Raw genomic sequence first — 20847 nt, 5'->3', positions numbered from 1 at the left:
AGTCAAAACAGCACAACTCGCAACTCGCAACTCACAAGCCAACCTGGTGGCCATGTACAGTAAGACAACATCATCCCAAAAGGCCCTGGGCCCACTTCATCTCTAATGACCTTTAACAAATTAAACAGCCACGGAGAAATGTGCTAAAAACAGACTCGACTTCCAGTAAATGGCACTCAGTCAACAGTGACCCGGAGTCGTTGCATAATCTTTCCCAGCGTCCCTAGCCTTCCAGGGGCCTGTTTCACGGAGCAGGACTTCTGCGTCAGCCGTACGGCTGCGCTGAGCGCAACTCTGACTGCAGGCCCGTATCAAGCTTCTGAAAGCTCCACAAACAGCAGAGAGGCCCCGGCAGACAGAGGCCCCGGCAGAGAGAGGCCCCGGCAGAGAGAGGCCCCGGCAGAGAGGGGCCCCGGCAGACAGAGGCCCCGGCAGACAGAGGCCCCGGCAGACAGAGGCCCCGGCAGAGAGGGGCCCCGGCAGAGAGGGGCCCCGGCCTGGCTCGTACACGCCTCGCTTGCAGGGGTTTAAATCTGTGAATCAGCGGCACACGCGTTCTGGCAATCTCCGGCAAACCTCATGATAACCGCACATCGTGCTCGAGCATTTAAAAACCAATCCTTAAATATTTATACCTTTTAATGTTACAGTAAAATTCCATTAGTGGGGGTGGGGGGGGGGGTCAGGTCAACATAATTGCTCATCATTGCAAACGGGAACAAGGGAGAGAGTGAAAGACACATTAAGAAGGACAGGGAAGATCTGGATACAAGCGGAGGAGGGGGGCTCACTGTTTATAATTCATGATGATTTCATGGCTTTGATGTAGGGGCCTGACTGCTTTGCATGTTTTCAGCTGAACGGCAGCCCAGCCAAAGCTGCTTTGCATGAGGCTAGCAGCCCACGTGCTGATTATCGCTGGCTAAAATCCCGCCCTCGCGCGCACTGACGGGCACGGGGGACGTGTCAGAGGCTGTTACATATTCAATAGCGTCCCATCCCGCAGGACGCCGCGACCCCGCGACCCCGCTAACCAGCTCGCGGCTCTGTAGCGGCTTACTGTTCGCCGCTGGCGCTCAAATCAGTGAGCCACCTTCCTGAAAAGGCCGAAAAGCTGCTTCCGTTTGGTCTGTCAGGTCGCCTTCCACCCGGCCGAAGACGGCTGCTTGGACATCGCTGGCACCGATGTGATGCAGCTCATGAATATTAATGAAGGGGGCGTGCCCAAGGATATTACCGTGGAAACGCCTGTCCATGGGCACACCTTTTTCTGAATATTCATGAGCTGCAATGCAGCACCGGAAACTCCTGCCGGTAACCCAAAGCTCCTTCGGTAGAGAACAAGGAAGATGTGCAGGGCTTTTCCATCTGGTTAGTCTATAGAATCTGTGAGGACTCGAGGAAGGCTATTCACCAGGAGCAAAGTTCTCCTGAACTAAAGATAGCACTTTAACCCCACGTGTGCCTGTCCGCCACGCTACCATAACAACCTCTGATCTCAACAAAGCATCCCAATGCACTGCTCATTAAAGCACTTATTACATCGTTCAGCCTGTACATTCTGAGAGATTTCCATTTGGTGAGAGCTTGTTGTCCATGAAGGCTTAGAACCACAGAAGTGCATCAGTGAGCTATAGTCTGCTGTGTAAGTGGGGCTCAGTCACTTTTTATACTGCTTTAAATGCTTTCAGCGGACTACTTTCCAATTTTACATTAAACCGCAGTATATTTCACGTGATGGATGTGACCTCTCCACATGCAAAGCTGGTATCTCTTTCCTATAAAACAAAAAAACTATGACAGAAAGCATTCTGCTGCAATCTACACAGTCTCAAAGATGGCAATGCACACATTACCAAGAACGGTTATGATTAACAAAACATTAGCTAGCTACTGGGTAAAACGTTTGGTGCGGGTGAAAAGCAGTGAGATGGCAGATTCAAGCTCGACAAACAGAAGTAGGTCAGTCAGATCCGGACTAGTGCTTCCACGGTAAGCGAACCCCCCAGAATGCATTGCTTCACAGCTGAGCTTGACTCCGGGGTCAACCGTTTCAGGACATCCGATCCCGGCTGGGTTTCCCCGTCGGCCCGGGGTCGAAGGTCAGGTTTAACTGCGCGTGCTGCGGGGCCGGACGCGGCGAGGAGCGGGTGACTCACACCGAGCGCCGCGCTCGGCGGCGCCGCAGGCGGACCGGATAACCGGCGGCAGGGTGTTTACACCGAGCGGGCCGCCGCAGGTCCGCACGGCGGCGCGGAATAAATCAGCCGGGTAATAAAAACGCAGGAAGCCTGGGGGCGGCCTGGGGGCGGACCGGCGGCGTCGCTGCTCAGCTCGACGCAAACGTGACGATGTCTCCACGTCGCCGCGCCGCGGACCCCGTCACACGCGCGGCGATGATTAAAAACGCGCGGGAGCGCTCGCTGTTCTCGCGGACCGCGACGTGACCGATCCCAAGCGAGCGACTCGGGTCGGAGTCCTGGCGTCCGCCAACGGAGACATACAGGGCAGGAGAACGCATCAGGGCCTGCGCTGTGTTCGAGCCAGCATGCGGTCGCATGTGCAGGACATGCGGTATGTGTCCTGTACAGACAGGACAGATAATAGTGCGATTAAACGGACGGAAGGTAGCCCAAAAAGCCCAACAAGAGCGCCATCTTTTCATCTTCAGTCACAGAGGGAAATGTGCTTCTAAATGTGGGAAACCATTCACAATAAGTGTAACAAGAACAGTAAAATAAGTTCCAGTAAATAAATATTTTATTTTACATTTAGGCCTGTGACATATTATCTCTCTACAGTTGTCCCTTACACTGCCTGCCTGCATTCTGCTCTACTAATTAGGCACGCATTAAACAAGAACAAGCACAATTTTCACTGAAAGGGAGATTTGTACTTGTGTTCTTTTCAGCGCTGACACATCTCCGCGTTTCGTGTCTCAGAGTCGTGCATCAGCAGCGCCTGACAGACATTTTGCCTTCCCTTTGAGGTGGCTGGCTGAACAAAGCAAATCCGACGGAATTTTTGACTCTGTGTTCCGCGGTTGTTATAGCGATGCTGGAATCCGCTCCGGCTGTTTTTGTTGTGGCGAGCCGCGGAGTTCCGCAGTCACCTCAACAGCCGGCTCTGTTCCGCTGGTGTCGCCATAACAACGGCGGAACTCGCTGTCAGAATCCTACAGTGTTCCGGCCCGTGAGCGGTGGGCGATTGTGCGATGGAGGAGTCCAGCCCCCCGCATCCCAGCATCCTCTCCTGGGCGAACGGACCGACGGTGAGGTTCCTTCCACACACGCGAGGGAAACGGGGGAAGCCACAAGCTTCCCATACGGTTCGCTTTTCCCACAATGCACCACGTCTACGGGCACCCATGAAACAGCACCACCTGTATCCAGACTGCGCAGGGACGCTCCATACGTAAGCGAGGTAGCGCACAGCTAACAAATCACGCCTGACAGACGCAGAGGTAAACAAGCGCGCATCGAGCAGAGAGAAGGGAATGTTTAGGCCCAGGTCCCCCAGCGAGGCCAGCGATCAAAGCTTTGGCTAAATGTTCGGCAGCCAACTTGCAGCGTCGGACACTGTTTGCACAAGCACACCGCTCCAGGCTCTAACCTTCAGCCATGCCAATCAGATCAAAAACAGAATTCGCTATCTAATATTCAGTGTGTGTGTGCGTGTGTGTGTCTGTGCGTGTCTGTGTGTGTGTGTGTGTGTGTGTGTGTTTGTGTGTTTGTGTGTTTGTTCGCGCGTGTGTGTGTGTGTTGGTGGGGTGTCATCTTGAGAAGCAACTATGTAATTAGGTAAAACATCTCCAGATAGAAGAGAGGACTTGCCTGTTAAGAACCGTCTGGTAAACTGCCTTCAATGCAGCAAGAAATCGAGAGAGGAAAAAGAGGGGACTATTTTTAAAGAAGGGGTGGACTTTGTATACGGGGGTGGGGGGTCTGCTCTAAGTACAAACAGAGGAGAGCTTAAAATATAGATATGTACTTAATTATGCGGTGCTGTGTCTCTTGGAGAAATGTCTCATCCAAACTGGGACATGGCAGCTTGAGGCTCCCTGCTCGTCACACTGTGTAAAGCAACACCAGTTCTGTCTGGGCTTCGTCCAGGAGCAATCGATTTCTGGCCTGCTTACCAGTCTGCATGTAAGAAACTCCCTTCCTGGTCTCGGATTGATCTCTCCGTTTCTTAGCACGCGAGCCCGGGTCGTCTGATTCTCCACGGTGGATCGTGCTGAATCTCGAGGGCGGATCGAGCTGAATCTCCACGGTGAATCAAGCTGAATCTCGACGGTGGATCGAGCTGAATCTCGATAGCGGGTCGAGCTGAATCTCCACAGCAGATCGAGCTGAATCTCGATGGAAGATCGAGCTGAATCTCGATAGCGGATCGAGCTGAATCTCGATGGAAGATCGAGCTGAATCTCGATAGCGGATCGAGCTGAATCTTGAGGGCGGATCGAGCTGAATCTCGACGGTGGATCGAACTGAATCTCGATAGCAGATCAAGCTGAATCTCGATGGCGGATCGAGGTCAGTTTAGCTCGTTTCATGGAAGAACGACTGAAAAACCTGATTAGACACAGAGTCTGTGGAGAGAAGCTGCAGCCATTTGGAATTTAGTTGGGCATGGTGGGGGTGGGGAGCTCGAAGCCGGGAGAGACAGAGGAGGAAGTGTCCTGCAGCTGAGACACTTCAGCGGAATTTACAGCCAATGGGCCTAATCTACTCTGACATGATCCTTTGCTTAAAGACAACAGAAGGCATAAAAAAGACAGAAGAGAAGAGAATAAAGAACCATGTCTGTAAACTGCAGAAATGCGAAGTCCTTGAGACTCAGAGTGCGAGAGAGAAAAAATATCAGGTAGCTCCAACGGCACTTTTCGCCTCTTTGTCCACCTGTTTACAGACAGCATTTCAGACACCTACGGGAGGTGTTACCACGACGACCTACCTGAGCGGAGATGCTCAACCAGGCAGCCAGACTCGTGATTTACTACTTCACTTCCCAGCAGTCTGGGCTGAGCACATCCACAAAATTCCCCAAATCACAAACCATTTCAGATTAATCGGCTACCGTCGGTTTTAATTTCTCTATATCACAAAAAAATCACCTGGGTGCGTTTGAGAAAACTAGGTCACATCCAGATCATGACATAAACGTAATGAATTATTCCGAAGAAAGCAGGCTTTTATGAGCGTACAGTAGGGCCAGCTCTGCATGCGTGTGCGGATAGCCGTGCTCTAACAGAGCCGTCTGAGTCATGGAACAGCAGGTGCAGACAGGGGGCGCTGCCGAGCCTCTCCACTGCAGAACGTCTCACTATAAAGAGTCACGAGCAAAGCCTTCCTGCTCCTCATGTCCCCATTATCCAGGGTTCAAAACAGAGAGAGGCTCTTCAGCACCATGGACAGTGTCCCAGCCAGTTCAGGTCACCTCAAACCCCAGACAGCATCTAACCAGTCTGACCAATCCTCCTCCCTCCACAACCCGTTCTGCCCTTTGCAAGAGAACCTGGGAACTGTAGTCCAAATCTGATGGGCCAGCCAAAATATTTTAATATCGATATGAAAATAGACAAACACTGGCAACTGTGTATTTCGACCATGAAGTCTGAGTCACACTGGTAATGAGTTTTAATTCCACATTGATTAATACAGCACCAACTTAACTGGTATGGAGCCAACGTGTGCTGTACCAAAAACAGGCCCGGATGAAATACGGATCAGAACTTCTGTGACACCTTAGATTCTGGTAAAAATCTTCTACACCTCCTAGAGAATGCTACTAATTAAAATGCGCAATCATATCAAAGATGTCAGCTGTATTCTGAAACTGGTGAAAATAGTTTTTAATTCTTTCAAAACCGATAGTAATCTGCAGGATTTCATTGGAGACTCAAGGGTTGAAGTATCTCAGATAATTATATGACCAAGAGTCAAATTTAAGTCAAATTAAAATACATTTAAATTTGTTTTTTTCTACTACAATATGTAATACTCTACAATGTCAAAACAAAGTATTGAGATGTTATAAGCAGTAAACTATAAATCAACCTGAAAATGACTTCAGTGATAAGCATTCATCACCTTTGCATTTACAACCGAAATTAGGCCATTTCCTCGAGAGATCGCAGCAAATGCATCAACCAGGTCCACCTATGTTGATTTAGAGTCCTCCTGTGTTCAGTTGTGTGTTTACTGAATACATAACACCGGCTATGTGAGGTCACACAGATCAGATCAGTCACACTGCCATGAAGACCAAGGAATTCAACAGCTTCTTCAGGACATTGCAGATCTGGCCTCTTAAGGAGAGCCACTTCTGAGAAAGGCCAACATTAACTCACACCTGGGTTTTTCCTGAAGCATTGAGACAGACCCTGGGACCTTCCGGAAGAACATTCTGTGGTTTGATGAGACTAAAGCTGAGCTCTTTGGCCTGAAAACAAAGTCGCAACATAAACACAGCACATCACCCAGGTAACACCATTCCTACCGTCAAACACGGTGGCAGAATCATGCCATGGGGCTGTCTGCAAGCAGGAGGGACTCAGAGGCATGGCATCAAGGGCAAGATGCACTGAGCCACATACAGGTAAATACCTGAGGAGAAATCATATGGCTCAGTATTCCAGAGCCAAGTTCAGTATTCTGGAATGGCCCTGGCCACACACACACATATGCGCGTGCACACACACACACACGTGCGCGCACACACACACATACACACACACACACACACACACGCACGCGCACACACTCACACACACGAACACACACATATGCAAATGCGTACATGCACACTTACACACGCGCACACACTCACACACGCGTACACACACACACACACACACACTTCAGAACAGGGCTTCGGGAGGTGTGAATGCAGACTGTGAAAGGGAGCATTCACAGACAGAGCGCTTGGACGGCGCGTAGCTGTGAACCTCCGGGGGAAACGGGGCGGCGGCAGACACAATCGCCAGGGCAGCTTCCTGTGCTCGGTGACTCATTACACACCCTCGCCTGAGCTCAGCCAATCAGGAGGCCGGCAGGAACAGGCACAATCAGTGGGGCGCGTCCGCTAATTAAAGCGCACGTGAAACGAGCCACTGATCGCTCGTTATCCGCTCAGCACGCATGTCTGCTAACGTCACCTGTGTATCTGTGCCTGTGCGTGAGTGAGCGCGCGCGGCTACACGCACGTCTGCTAACGTCATCTGTGTATCTGTGCCTGTGAGTGAGTGAGCGCGCGCGCGCGGCTACACGCACGTCTGCTAACGTCATCTGTGTATCTGTGCCTGTGCGTGAGCGAGCGCGCACGGCTACACGCATGTCTGCTAACGTCATCTGTGCATGTGTGTGAGTGAGCGCGCGCGGCTACACGCATGTCTGCTAACGTCATCTGTGTATCTGTGCCTGTGCGTGAGTGAGCGCGCGCGGCTACACGCATGTCTGCTAACGTCATCTGTGTATCTGTGCCTGTGCGTGAGTGAGCGCGCGCGGCTACACGCATGTCTGCTAACGTCATCTGTGTATCTGTGCATGTGCGTGCGTGAGCGCGCGCGGCTACACGCACGATCCAAACTAGGACCAGCAACCCGAGGGGGGGGGGGGGGGGGGCTGGAAGCTCAGGGGTGGGGCGCTGATCCAGGATCAGCCAATCACACATCTGCTCAACACCACTGCACCCACCGAGGAAAGAAATCCAGCCGTATAGATTTTCTATCCTTTCTGTGATAGTAATTATGTGCAGCTTGTTTGCTCTTATATGGAGCTCTGTTTTTCATTATTGCTGAATTTTAGGACACCGTCCAGGACCAGGAACAGGAGAGGAAAACCTGCCCAGTTAGCCAGAGAAAAACAAACAGCTCTTAATGAACCATAAAATAAAGCTGATCTATAGGACCAAGACACAAAGGTTACAAACCACAGCTTCATCTGCTGGCAGCTATTGTACAGAAAAAGACAAATAATAGAGTAGCATTCTTTTTCTTTTTTTAACAGATACAATCCCAACGCTGAGGTGACGTACGGACCGAATCCTGACCATGAAGCAACATATGGATGAAATCCCGACTGTAGGGTGACATATGGATCGAATCCCAACCGTATGGTGACATATGGATCGAATCCCAACCGTATGGTGACATATGGATCGAATCCCAACCATATGGTGACATATGGATCGAATCCCGACTGTATGGTGACATATGGATCGAATCCCGACCGTATGGTGACATATGGATCGAATCCCGACCGTATGGTGACATATGGATCGAATCCTGACCATATGGTGACATATGGATCGAATCCCGACCGTATGATGACATATGGATCGAATCCCGACCGTATGATGACATATGGATCGAATCCCGACCGTATGATGACATATGGATCGAATCCCGACCGTATGATGACACATGGGTCAAATCCTGACGGTGAGGCAAAGTGACGTACCAATCGAATCCTGATCGCAGCAGAATAGACTCCACCTCAGTAGACAAGACAAACCTGAGCGCAGTCAGGTGTGTGTGCTCTGGCAGTCCTCATGCGCACAAAATTCTGCAGATAGACTGACTGAGTATGCTCTCCCCCCCCCCCCCACCAGACTGACTGAACATGCTCCTCCCCCCCAGACTGACTGATCATGCCCCCCCCCAGACTGACTGAGCATGCTCCAACTACACACTCATGCTTGACTAATCCAAACTGCTGTGTCAACTGCTCTTAATGATATGTGACCAAAACTGCAACGCTGCAATATAGTTTCAAAACGCATTTTCGCTAAATTGTTGTATTCTCTTGTTTCCCCACCTGTTATTATAATTACCGCTGTATTGTTATGAAAGAAAAAGATGATCAACTGGGAAAAAAAACATTCAACACAAACATTGAGATGTTCCATCATAAACATGTATGCAAAATATAAACTGGGAGACATGCAGCGTAACTGAATTTAATTCTGTGCAGTTAGACTGGTGTGACTTCACCCTTTCCACTGTAAACACGGAAGGGCTCAGTGAACAGTGGACAGGCGGGAACTGTCAGCGGTGCTAAGCACCGATTCCCGTTCGGCTGAGTGGAACTTAAGGCTTGCGCTTCTCTGTAAGCACGTTCAGACCTGAGAACCACGCCCTGAGGAACTCCACCTGTCCCCAACGGCACACGCAAAATAACGCAAATAATAACACAAACAGCGTTTCCGTGGTCACCAGAAGACTGCATGGCAACGTACCTGCATGTATGTCAGCTCGTTGAGTTCATTCATTATTGCACTGTATATATTGGCACTTGCAGTGCTGTGGGCTAATTACACGTAGCCTGAAAAATACTCTAGAACGGTCCGTCCTGTTTGTGGCCTTACCATCTTTGATTGAAGTGCACTTTAGTAGGCTGAGGCCAGCAGTACTCTCAACCGTTACCTACATCCGATTCAATTTAGGGCAGTCAGCTAGTACACTACATTACCCTGAAATCTATCTATCACTGGACCATGCTTAATACAAACACTTCCACTGAATATTACTATTTTTTCCCCTCTCAAAGGCAGCCCTGTTAACTGCTGCACTTATAAGCAGGTTTATAAGAGCGAAATGTTAAAAATGATAAAGGGCACTCAGTGCACGCTGGAGCATGAGTTAGCGCTACGTGGGGCGACGTTTCTCCGACCGCGGGCTCACGCTCCATTTCCATAAACAGCGAGCGGCACCACAATGCACTGCTGCAGCGTCGCTCTCGTTTCGCTCGTTGACTTTTCTACGGAACCAACTCCGCACGGCTCCATGAAAAGGCATTTCCGTCCTCTTCCAGCCTGAGCCAGAACGGCCGTAATGTTTTACACCCCGATTGAAGCCTCGCTGAGGCGATTGTGATACCACCGGCCTCCCCACCCGACAAGCCTTTTCAACGCGCGGCCTAAGTCAGCCTCATTCCTCCTCTTTTCTGTCCGAGGTAATTCAGAGCCCCCAACCACCTCCCCCCCCCCGATCCCGAAGAGTATTACATTCCGTCATCCTCTTTTTCAGAATCGGCTTGTTTCTCTTTCTGAGTTTCCTCTGTCCTTCCGGATATCTATACCCGTTCAAGATCAGCTTCCCCCCGAGTAAAGATGCTGCTCTCACAGTCGTGGGCTCTGGCCAGAGTCCTCCAGTCACTCCGGTTCCTCGGTTAGTCCGCACGCTAATCCGGCGGGCCCGTGCGGGCCGCCCTGCAGACTGTGTGACACGTCTCCCCCGAGCGCCAAGGCCTTCTTTCCGCATTTGTGGTTGATGACGGGACAGTTGCAATCAATGTAGGTTTACTAAACCAGGCTGAAAACTCTACTGCACAGCCATTTTGTTTTCTTCGGAATATCTGTTTGTTGGGATGTTTGCTTGTTTTTGTAATAGTTTTCAGTGCACACAATTGTACTGTACTTTTTCATACTTTATAAACAAATAATATTAATATGCATACTAATACTACTACTACTAGAAGAAGTAGTAAAGTTGTTGCTATGCAACGGTTCCTAACCCTGAATTCCTGTAATTCACATGCATTGTTTAGCCAGGTTTGGGAGTCCACTGTACAGCATGCGATTTTTCAATTCAGACAATGAGTCAGTACCATATGTCGCAATCAATTTCCTTAAAAATCAGGGAAAGAAACAGGGGTTTTTTGACAGTAGTTCCCATTTCTGGGACTTGATAAACTCGGCATAGGGGATCGGTCAGTATTACAGAACAAAGAGAGCGCTGCACTGGGTACACAAAGCCAAAGGTCAGAAACGTGCACCATCGTCTTCCTCAGTGGCCTCCGTATATGTACTGCTGTGAATTCACCACGTGGTTAATTACAGCGCCAGGCCGCCGCCCGTCAGGGGGACCGCGGCCGATTCGCTGTGCGGCGGCACCCAAGCGCTCGGTTTGGCTGCTGATTGGCCGCGGAGTCCGCGCGCTTCGTTTCTACGCCGGCTCCTCGCCGAAAGACCGTGGAAACGCTGCCGCCTTCCAGCAGCCCAGAGCGGCAGACGCCTCGTCCCCCGCGGGAGACGGGTGCCGCGAACCCCCGCCTGGCCGCCACGGCCAAAAGCACCGCGCCCCCGCCGCGGCACCGCAGCGCTATCCCAGGGAGCGGCGCGTGGCAACCCGCCGCTCGTATCGTTCCCGTTACCACGGTGAAAAACACACACGTGACCGCGCCCCGGCTGGCGCTGCCGGGAGGCGATTAATACGTCTTAACGGGCTTAATGACCTGCGCTGAAACAGTAGCGCGCGTCTTTCGGGAGCTTTTCCAACAGCGCGTCCCAGCGCCGCCGCCCCCCCCCCCTCGCCTCTCCCGACGCGCTAATCGCGCTTGGCCTCTCCGCCGTAAATATTCACCGATCCCCCTCGACGCGGAACGTTCCGGGGTCTCCACCTCTCAAACCCACCAGGATTAGACTGGAGGACCCAATACGAGCCCCCCCCCTCCCCCCCCAGCTGCGTTTAAAGGGCACGTGCCCCCCCCCCCCGGGGGCTCGGGAGGGAATAATGATGCTTTCATGTCGATCAGCACACGCTGATTTCTCATTATCACGCGTTACGCGCTAAAAATGCGATCGTTCCTTACGCGCTCCAGTCCTGCGTACGAACGAGCTGAGCACGCCGAGCCCAATTAGCGCACAGTGGCTCTGCTAATCTGGGGAACGGCACGCTCGCTTTGCTGCACTGGTTTCAGGGGGGAAATAAACATGGATTCCCTTTATATTTCACGCATATCAAAATAAGGCACCTTTTAATGTCCACGAAAGGTATAGAAAATGACTGAACTTGGTGAGCCTTTGCTTGAACATCTGCAGATGACGAAATTCATTTTTAAATTCAGCTGACAGTGCACACCAATATTCATCTACAACAAGTCTTAGTTATCTTAGCGCCTCGGAAATTCACTCTGGAGCGGTCATCCATCATCAGGCTCATCTGGCGACCCGGGACATCTCCTGTGCTGAATTATGACTCCATTAATCCAAATGTGCCAAGGTGTATATTCCATCTACCTTCATATCCCAAATGCAACGGGAGTATAATCATGTGTATCCTACTGATGTGTTGCACATTAAATAGGGGTGCACAATTTAGAAACTCTCAGATATTTAAATTCTTAAGTATCAGGCTGCCGACACTGGCCATTGGCTATGCTGATATCGGCCTGTTGTACATTACAGAACAAACAAACTGCCACAATTTCCACATTCATGGAAAAGGCAGATGAGGAGAGATGTCAACTTATTAAGGAAAAATGTGACAAAAATGTGATTTAGTCACCCTTTATTATTACGCAGAGAGCAGAGGCCTAGTTCAGGGCTGCCCCGCTGTGTTCCTGGTGATCTCTAATTAATTCTAATTTGGCACACCTGATAATTAGCAGCTCAATGAGCTGTTGAATGAGGTGAAAACCTACAGGACAGTAGATCTCCAGGAACAGGGTTGGGCAGCCCTGCTCTTGCTGTTGAATGACGTGTACTTTGTTAGTGTTGGAGTGAAAACCTACAGGACAGTAGATCTCCAGGTACAAGGTTGTGTAGCTCTGGGTCTACAGAGTTACTTTGCTTGTAATTTCATTTAAGCTACTGTATAGATCTGGTAGTGAGTTTGACTGGGAAAAAAAGATCCATTAAAAATACATAAATAAAACTGGTTCAGATGACTATGGCCACATTCTGAGCTCATATTTTCACTTCATGTACAGCGTCAGCAGCACATCAAATCTGTCTCTATTGTGTATCGTGTATTTATGCTGCATCATCATATCTACCAGAATCTTACCGATGCCGGTAAGTTTGTTCTAGGTTATTACCAGCCAATTCCCCCTTGCATAGTATAGTATTGATTTCAAAATGTGGAAGCTGTCAGGGCCTTGTCCCATTCACCAACACTGTTGAGAGCCAAAATGGCAGACATTCCAGCAGAATCCCTCACACACGGTCAGTCATTCTGGACAGATGGCCTGGGGAGCTACCCCGCGCAGTGTTAACCAACGGCTCTGTGCTTGCGTGTTACGAGCGCAGGCGTGGAGGCCTATGACGCTCTTAGCTGCCACGTGTTAGAGCCACAGCTGAGGGCTTCCGCCACAATAACAGCCTTCGCTCAAGAAGTGTTGGGAAAACAAATATTCCTGAAACATTAGCAGTAATCCAGTTTGGGATTTGCGGTGCCCTGGGTTATATTAACTGGCCCCTTTTCAGAGTCTGCTGCCAGGACCAATTTTCTCCTCTCTGCCAGGGTTAGCGCCAGGGACACATAATGGCCAGATGCCATTCTGCCTCACTGCCCCAATACCCACAGAGCAGGCCAGCTGCCAGAACGCTAACGCGGGCTACAGGGAATAAAGGGCTCACAGCGCTAACCAGGGCTAACGCAGGCTACAGGGAATAAAGGGCCCACAGCGCTAACACAGGCTACAGGGAATAAAGGGCCCGCAGCGCTAACACAGGCTACAGGGAATAAAGGGCCCTCAGGGCTAACACAGGCTACAGGGAATAAAGGGCCCTCAGGGCTAACACAGGCTACAGGGAATAAAGGGCCCACAGCGCTAACACAGGCTACAGGGAATAAAGGGCTCACAGCGCTAACACAGGCTACAGGGAATAAAGGGCCCTCAGGGCTAACACAGGCTACAGGGAATAAAGGGCCCACAGCGCTAACACAGGCTACAGGGAATAAAGGGCTCACAACGCTAACACAGGCTACAGGGAATAAAGGGCCCACAGCGCTAACACAGGCTACAGGGAATAAAGGGCCCCCAGGGCTAACACAGGCTACAGGGAATAAAGGGCCCACAGCGCTAACACAGGCTACAGGGAATAAAGGGCTCACAACGCTAACACAGGCTACAGGGAATAAAGGGCCCACAGCGCTAACACAGGCTACAGGGAATAAAGGGCCCTCAGGGCTAACACAGGCTACAGGGAATAAAGGGCCCACAGCGCTAACACAGGCTACAGGGAATAAAGGGCTCACAACGCTAACACAGGCTACAGGGAATAAAGGGCCCTCAGGGCTAACACAGGCTACAGGGAATAAAGGGCCCTCAGGGCTAACACAGGCTACAGGGAATAAAGGGCCCACAGCGCTAACACAGGCTACAGGGAATAAAGGGCTCACAGCGCTAACACAGGCTACAGGGAATAAAGGGCCCTCAGGGCTAACACAGGCTACAGGGAATAAAGGGCTCACAGCGCTAACACAGGCTACAGGGAATAAAGGGCTCACAGCGCTAACACAGGCTACAGGGAATAAAGGGCTCACAACGCTAACGCAGGCTACAGGGAATAAAGGGCCAACAGGGCTAACACAGGCTACAGGGAATAAAGGGCCCACAGCGCTAACACAGGCTACAGGGAATAAAGGGCCCTCAGGGCTAACACAGGCTACAGGGAATAAAGGGCCCGCAGCGCTAACACAGGCTACAGGGAATAAAGGGCTCACAGCGCTAACACAGGCTACAGGGAATAAAGGGCCCGCAGCGCTAACACAGGCTACAGGGAATAAAGGGCTCACAGCGCTAACACAGGCTACAGGGAATAAAGGGCCTGCAGCGTTAACACAGGCTACAGGGAATAAAGGGCCTTCAGCGCTAACACAGGCTACAGGAAATAAAGGGCCCTCAGGGCTAACACAGGCTACAGGGAATAAAGGGCTCACAGCGCTAACACAGGCTACAGGGAATAAAGGGCCCACAGCGCTAACACAGGCTACAGGGAATAAAGGGCCCTCAGGGCTAACACAGGCTACAGGGAATAAAGGGCCCGCAGCGCTAACACAGGCTACAGGGAATAAAGGGCTCACAGCGCTAACACAGGCTACAGGGAATAAAGGGCCCGCAGCGCTAACACAGGCTACAGGGAATAAAGGGCTCACAGCGCTAACACAGGCTACAGGGAATAAAGGGCCCGCAGCGCTAACACAGGCTACAGGGAATAAAGGGCCCACAGCGCTAACACAGGCTACAGGGAATAAAGGGCCCTCAGGGCTAACGCGGGCTACAGGGAATAAAGGGCTCACAGCGCTAACACAGGCTACAGGGAACAAAGGGCCCACAGGGCTAACACAGGCTACAGGGAATAAAGGGCCCACAGGGCTAACACAGGCTACAGGGAATAAAGGGCCCACATCACTAACGCAGGCTACAGGCAATAAAGGGCCTTCAGCGCTAACACAGGCTACAGGGAATAAAGGGCCCTCAGCGCTAACACAGGCTACAGGCAATAAAGGGCTTCAGGGCTAACGCAGGCTACAGGCAATAAAGGGCCCTCAGGGCTAACGCAGGCTACAGGCAATAAAGGGCCCTCAGCACTAACATAGGCTACAGGGAATAAAGGGCCCTCAGGGCTAACACAGGCTACAGGGAATAAAGGGCTCACAGCGCTAACACAGGCTACAGGGAATAAAGGGCCCACAGCGCTAACGCAGGCCAGGAAACGCAGCACTTCCTGTTCCTGTGCCGCGGGCCGCTAGCTGATGGGAATACAGAGCAGCCGCGGGGAGAGGGACCCCGGGGCTCCAGGGCTGTATTCAGAGCAGCCCCATCTCCATGACAAAGGCTCATTCACCGCGCGGCAGGGTGAATAGCTGTTTTCCCCTCGCCACGCCAGAAACTTTGGAGGCCGCTTGGAGCAGCTCCATGAGTAACCTCCCTCCCCAGGACCGGAATGCGCCCCCCCCCCCCTTCCCCACCACCCCGTCTCCCATGAAAGGTGGGTCTGTTTACAGCCAGGGCCCGCTTTCGTTTTTCCCATCTCTCTACGCCATCTCCTCGTTTAGCAAAAAAATAATTATTTTTAAAAAACAGAAATATGCCAAGGCAAGCGGCAGAAATGCATGACATCACTGGACGGTCCAGACAAGCCACATTCTCCTCCTGTTTCTTCCTAAGTAGCCGAGCTGTGATGCTGTGAATTCTTTGGGAACCGGGTACCAAGCCGACTCTGACTAACAAGCCAGCGGGGAAGGAGGACTGTGAAAACCAAAACAAGAAAATGTCCGCCAGACCTGAGCTTAAACTACCAACCCACCTCGCACCTGATCAAGCTTTTTTAAAACATGTACTGCAATATTGTTTTATTTATAATTTAATGTGAGATTCATTCAAATATAGAGTGGTAAAAGAACAGTGTCCACGCCTGGATAGTGTAGACCAGAGATACTCAAATCTGGCCCTGGAGGCCAGTAGTACAGCTGCTTTTCACCCTTATCTGTGGTATCAGGGACTGGTGTAGACCTGGGACACCAGGTGACTGAAATCTCTGGCCAATCAGAGACATGAATCAACAAATGAACTCAGTAGAAAAGAAAGAAGCTGTAGTACTGTAGCCCTTGAGGGTCATGCTGGAGTGTCCTTGCCCTATAGAATCAAATGAAATCTGTATGTCTCTACAGTCTGTACGTTTGTGTACAGTATGGGTCCACAGTCTATACGTCTCTACAGTCTGTACGTCTGTGTACAGTATGGGTCCACTTGAGGTTCAGCTGCCCCAGTCCATCTCAATAAATGTGTGTGAGACCAGGACAGAGCCAGTGCTCTGCCTGCAATCCACCTCTGCTCATGGATTCAAACCTGCAACCATCCAGCATCAAGGTAGACATGTTACTCACAATTAATACATAGGACTGATGAATAAAATAAAAATACATGTAAATATACTGTGTGCTGTGAATATACTCAAATCTGCACCATGGAATGTGTTTTTTTAATTTATTATTTACAGGATGTCTTCCATTTTAACATGCACTTGTGAGAATCCTAATTCTTTAGCGAGTTCCCCCTTAAAGGCAAAGGTTGTCATTTATCCCTCACTGTAGCTGAGAAAGATTTTCCCCTGTGTTATAACAAGCAGTAAGTCTTATTACTGATGACATGATTACAAGAGCTGTGTTTTATTGGGACAATCAATGAGTCACAAAATGAAAGTTGAAGCTTATATCCACATTCTGGATACATCAGGGCAAATCCCTCCCACACACGGAGTAGGCATCATTATTTATCTATGAGGCTAGAAACCTTTCTCTTACCAGCACATTACAAGAAGCTTTTCACTTATTAAGAAATAATAAAGTGCAGCTTCATTGATACAAATCCATAGTACATGATTAGCGAGCATACAATATTTTAGAATGACACTGTGACTGTGAGCATTTCAATGGTAATTTTTAGTTAGTTAGTGGGTGAGAGTTTTTTTCCATGTACATTCATAGCATATCCTGCAAAGTGCCAATCTGCCAGAATTTGGGATTACACACACGCACGCACACACTTTTTTTAAACATCGTCTGTGTTTTGCTGCAAATTATGAGACGTAGGCCTACAACTCATTCGTACTGATTGGGTTTAATACGCTGACGCCAGGTCACAGGGTAAATAGAACACTCACAGCGCACGTGGCTTGGTTCAGCCTTCAATTAACCATCAGAAAGAAACAATCAACCACCGTTTGGCCGCTTATTTGCTTCCATTTGATAAAATCAAATTCAGGTTTCTATTTTAGCTCTCAAGTCAACCATGTGGGCTAAATAAATGACACAATTGATAAGAATTGACCATTAATTAGAAAACTACAAACCTGAAATATTCAATTAAGGCAAAATGTCCATTTTGCATATAATTATGCTGAGGATCTATAAAAATGCGGTTTCAAGCGGCTTACTATTAATTATAGTAAAATAAATTAGTCTGCCGTTTTGCCCTCAGTGAAGTGCTCAAACATAGCTGTTCTAGATAGCTTAGAGAAGGGCACAGGGAGAAAGTATTTATTTTCAATAAACCTGATCCACTTCCCCATCTCCAGGTAGCCTACTCATCGAACCATACAGGTAATATTAATATAGTGCTAGGCTAATCAAATCCAATTTAATATTCTTCTCGCTTTTCCCAATAATATTCACTTTCAAATGGGGAATAAGATGAAGTTTCTGTTAGAAATTCTGATTTCGTTTGATTAACAGTTCAACAACTGCACGCGACCTGACTTTCCCGGTTAACCTTCAGCCCCGTCCCAGCGAACGGCCTGAAGCTGCTCGTCCTTTGTTATCAAGTCTTTCACGTCAGCCAGGGCTGGGTGCAACGCAATCCCACTGTCGCAGTCTACTGTAGAATGTTATCGTGGCTAAACTGAAAAAACTACCTCGTCGAAACGAATTTCAAAAAATGAGTCAGAAACTGCAGCAAAGTCAGAAATTACGAGAAGCAGACTAGTCTGAAAATGCACACAGTGATGTAGCGATGATTACCTCATACGACGACAGGGAAAATAACAGAACGGACACGTGTTGTGCTATTGGTACATTGTAGATTGCATCTATATTTCTTCTGTGCGTGCATGGGGGTGCAGTAGCCTATATAGCAAACATAATATCATTAGAAGCTTTTGCCTCTGTGTTGTACTGTTCGATTCTATATCTCTGCCTATAAGAGAGCTTCTGACGTTTGGGCGTCAATAGATCACCAATCTATTAACCTACAGCTGTCCATCTTAAAGTAGCCCACAATGAAATTAGTTAAAGGCCATGCGGGTAACAGAACCCCCAGACTTTATAATGCTGTGGCATATACGAGCTATGCAATTAGCCTAAACTATGAGGACTTACAAAATCTTTGCGCTAGTAGGCCCATACTGTGATGTTCGCAGATTGTATTGTTGCCTAATGTTCCATAAATAATGCAGAGAATTGGCGCTACAACGAATTATATTGTATTAACTTTTGTTCATTAGCGTGAGTCGTTGCACCGTCTTTTATAAATGGCAAATTTTTATTCATTTGCAAAAACTACATCAGGTTATGTTCTTCTAAATGCAATTAAAAACCCCAGCTTTGTAGTTTTCCCCCACAAGCAACTTAACCCAATTTTTTCAGGAATTATTATTATTATTATGATTATTATGACCTTTCCTGTAATGCACCTGTTGGAGAGGTACTTCGTTTTCATCGCCCCCTGTCGGCTATTATGATTATGTCTATAAATTGAACAGTGTTCTCACATTCGCAGGAAGAAATAAATAAATAGGACCTACTGTTGGCTAAACACCTTGGACCTATCGGTAAAACATCTCGCCATCAGTATATTTTCAAGTTGAACACTGAATCATTCTAAATATCGTTTTCCACCTTGGAATAAACATACACAATAAAAACTTAACCGAGTGTGCAGGTTACTCTGTCACAGTAATTAATTAAACGTGTTTCCAAAAGCCAAACACGACTGGCACATTTACAAACGGCAGCTACCTGGGCCGTCGGTTGTCTTTACAAGAATGCTAGTTTGGCTACGTTTTTCAGCTGATAGTCGCGAAAATAATGACAATATGGGGATGGGAAGCGTGGATGACGGTTAGGACCATGAGTAGGCTAGATTTCAGCGCACACACGATTTGTTTGTTTAACGGTGCAATGCAGAATTTACAATTTTCGAAAAACCATGACTTGATATTCAGTCTGGAATTCACAGAAATTCCAAATTAGAGAAAACAGGACATTGTCAACATTATAATGGGAATAAAACTAATTTACTTACCAACTCCAATTTTTTCATCTTCTGTAGGTGTCCACATGATCCTGGTAAAATTCCCAAGAAATCAAAGCCCGGTTTAGTCGTTTTCATGGACTGAGTGTAAGTGAAAGTTACATGGATCGCTCAGATCTCCGAACACACACAGAGAGCTATATTTCACGGATAGTAAATAACATAACTATTGAAAATGAAAAATAAATTAAGACGCCAGAGTCAGGCGATTTCGTTTCTAAAAGGACACATTTCTCACTCTTTGTGGCTTCTTTTCTTGCAGTCAACGCTGCGTTATCCGTAACCTCTGCCTCCCCACTAGTGTGTGAGAATCTTTCCCTCAGCACTACCAATGCAGCAGCATCTCCGACCAGAGCGAGAAGAGAGACAGTTTATTTATTTATTTATTTCTCTCGTCCGATATTCGCGTCCCCCCTCTCAGTCAGGCTACTTAAATCGGATAGCCTGCTAGCAAACTCTGGGGAACCGATGCCATTGCAGGCGCGGATTTCCCGAAAGATGACGGGTTGATCTCATAGGTAGACTGCTGTCTTCAGAAATGCGTGCGTTTTTCACGACTGCGGAACGTCTTGCTGTCTACAGGAGAGTAACGAGTACTGGTTATTCCAATAGCCGCTGCAGCGCCATCTTTGCCCAGTCGCCGTCACATGACGCAGACTGTCAAACAGCCCAGCGGGCGCCGGAGAGACCCGCGCGCAGCCTTCAGTCTCCGCAGTCCCCAAATAAAAATCCAACGTCGGGACAAGTGTAACAGGCCAGTAATAATTTCACTTTTACAGCTGCCACACGGTCGGCTAATATTGTTCACTTGTTATAGTTGTATTTTTCAAGTACACACGTCGTCCGTTAATTAGCATATTTTATTTTGTATTCGCCACCATGTAATGAATGGCACTTCTTTTTTTGTAATCAATTTTTATCATCAAGCACAGTCATGATTTTCACACTGAAATTTATTCTCATGCAAAAGCAACAGCAATAGCCTACTTTAAAATATTCACTCAGGTGACAGTCTACGGTGCTCATCGGTCAACTAAACAAGGATGCACTGCTAGGCTAAACAGACACGTTTATTTTCCAGACCGCTTTTTACGATTATACTGGAAGGAGAGGATTGATTGGGCATACATAAAAAAACAGGAACGAAATTAGGCTAATGCGTTTGATTCATGCAAATGCACATCCGGTGGGTCGTTTCTGTTAAATAACACTTCATTTGAGCAGGCAGTTATTTTTGGTCGTGCTTAACCTCCATCGGTCGAACTCCCATCTTCTACCTTAATAATTATCTTAAAAATGCCGTTGC

At 48.7% G+C, this 20847-nt stretch overlaps 1 protein-coding gene across 12 annotated transcripts in view; it reads right to left on the bottom strand.

Annotated features, from left to right (window-relative positions):
* dock3 (dedicator of cytokinesis 3) overlaps nucleotides 1-20191 on the bottom strand; it is a 312362-nt gene extending 292171 nt beyond the window's left edge. For all 12 annotated transcript variants that reach the window (XM_035388217.1, XM_035388222.1, XM_035388223.1 and 9 more), the window contains exon 1: nucleotides 19533-20191. In XM_035388217.1, the coding sequence (XP_035244108.1) occupies nucleotides 19533-19569 (37 nt within the window). In that variant the 5' untranslated portion in view covers nucleotides 19570-20191. The remainder of the gene's footprint in view (nucleotides 1-19532) is intronic.
* Between the last annotated feature and the right edge of the window lie 656 nt (nucleotides 20192-20847).

This window comes from Anguilla anguilla, chromosome 13 (assembly GCF_013347855.1).
Source record: "Anguilla anguilla isolate fAngAng1 chromosome 13, fAngAng1.pri, whole genome shotgun sequence".
In the NCBI taxonomy this organism is placed as follows: Eukaryota; Metazoa; Chordata; class Actinopteri; order Anguilliformes; family Anguillidae; genus Anguilla; species Anguilla anguilla.
This window is presented reverse-complemented; position numbering and strand designations above follow the sequence as displayed.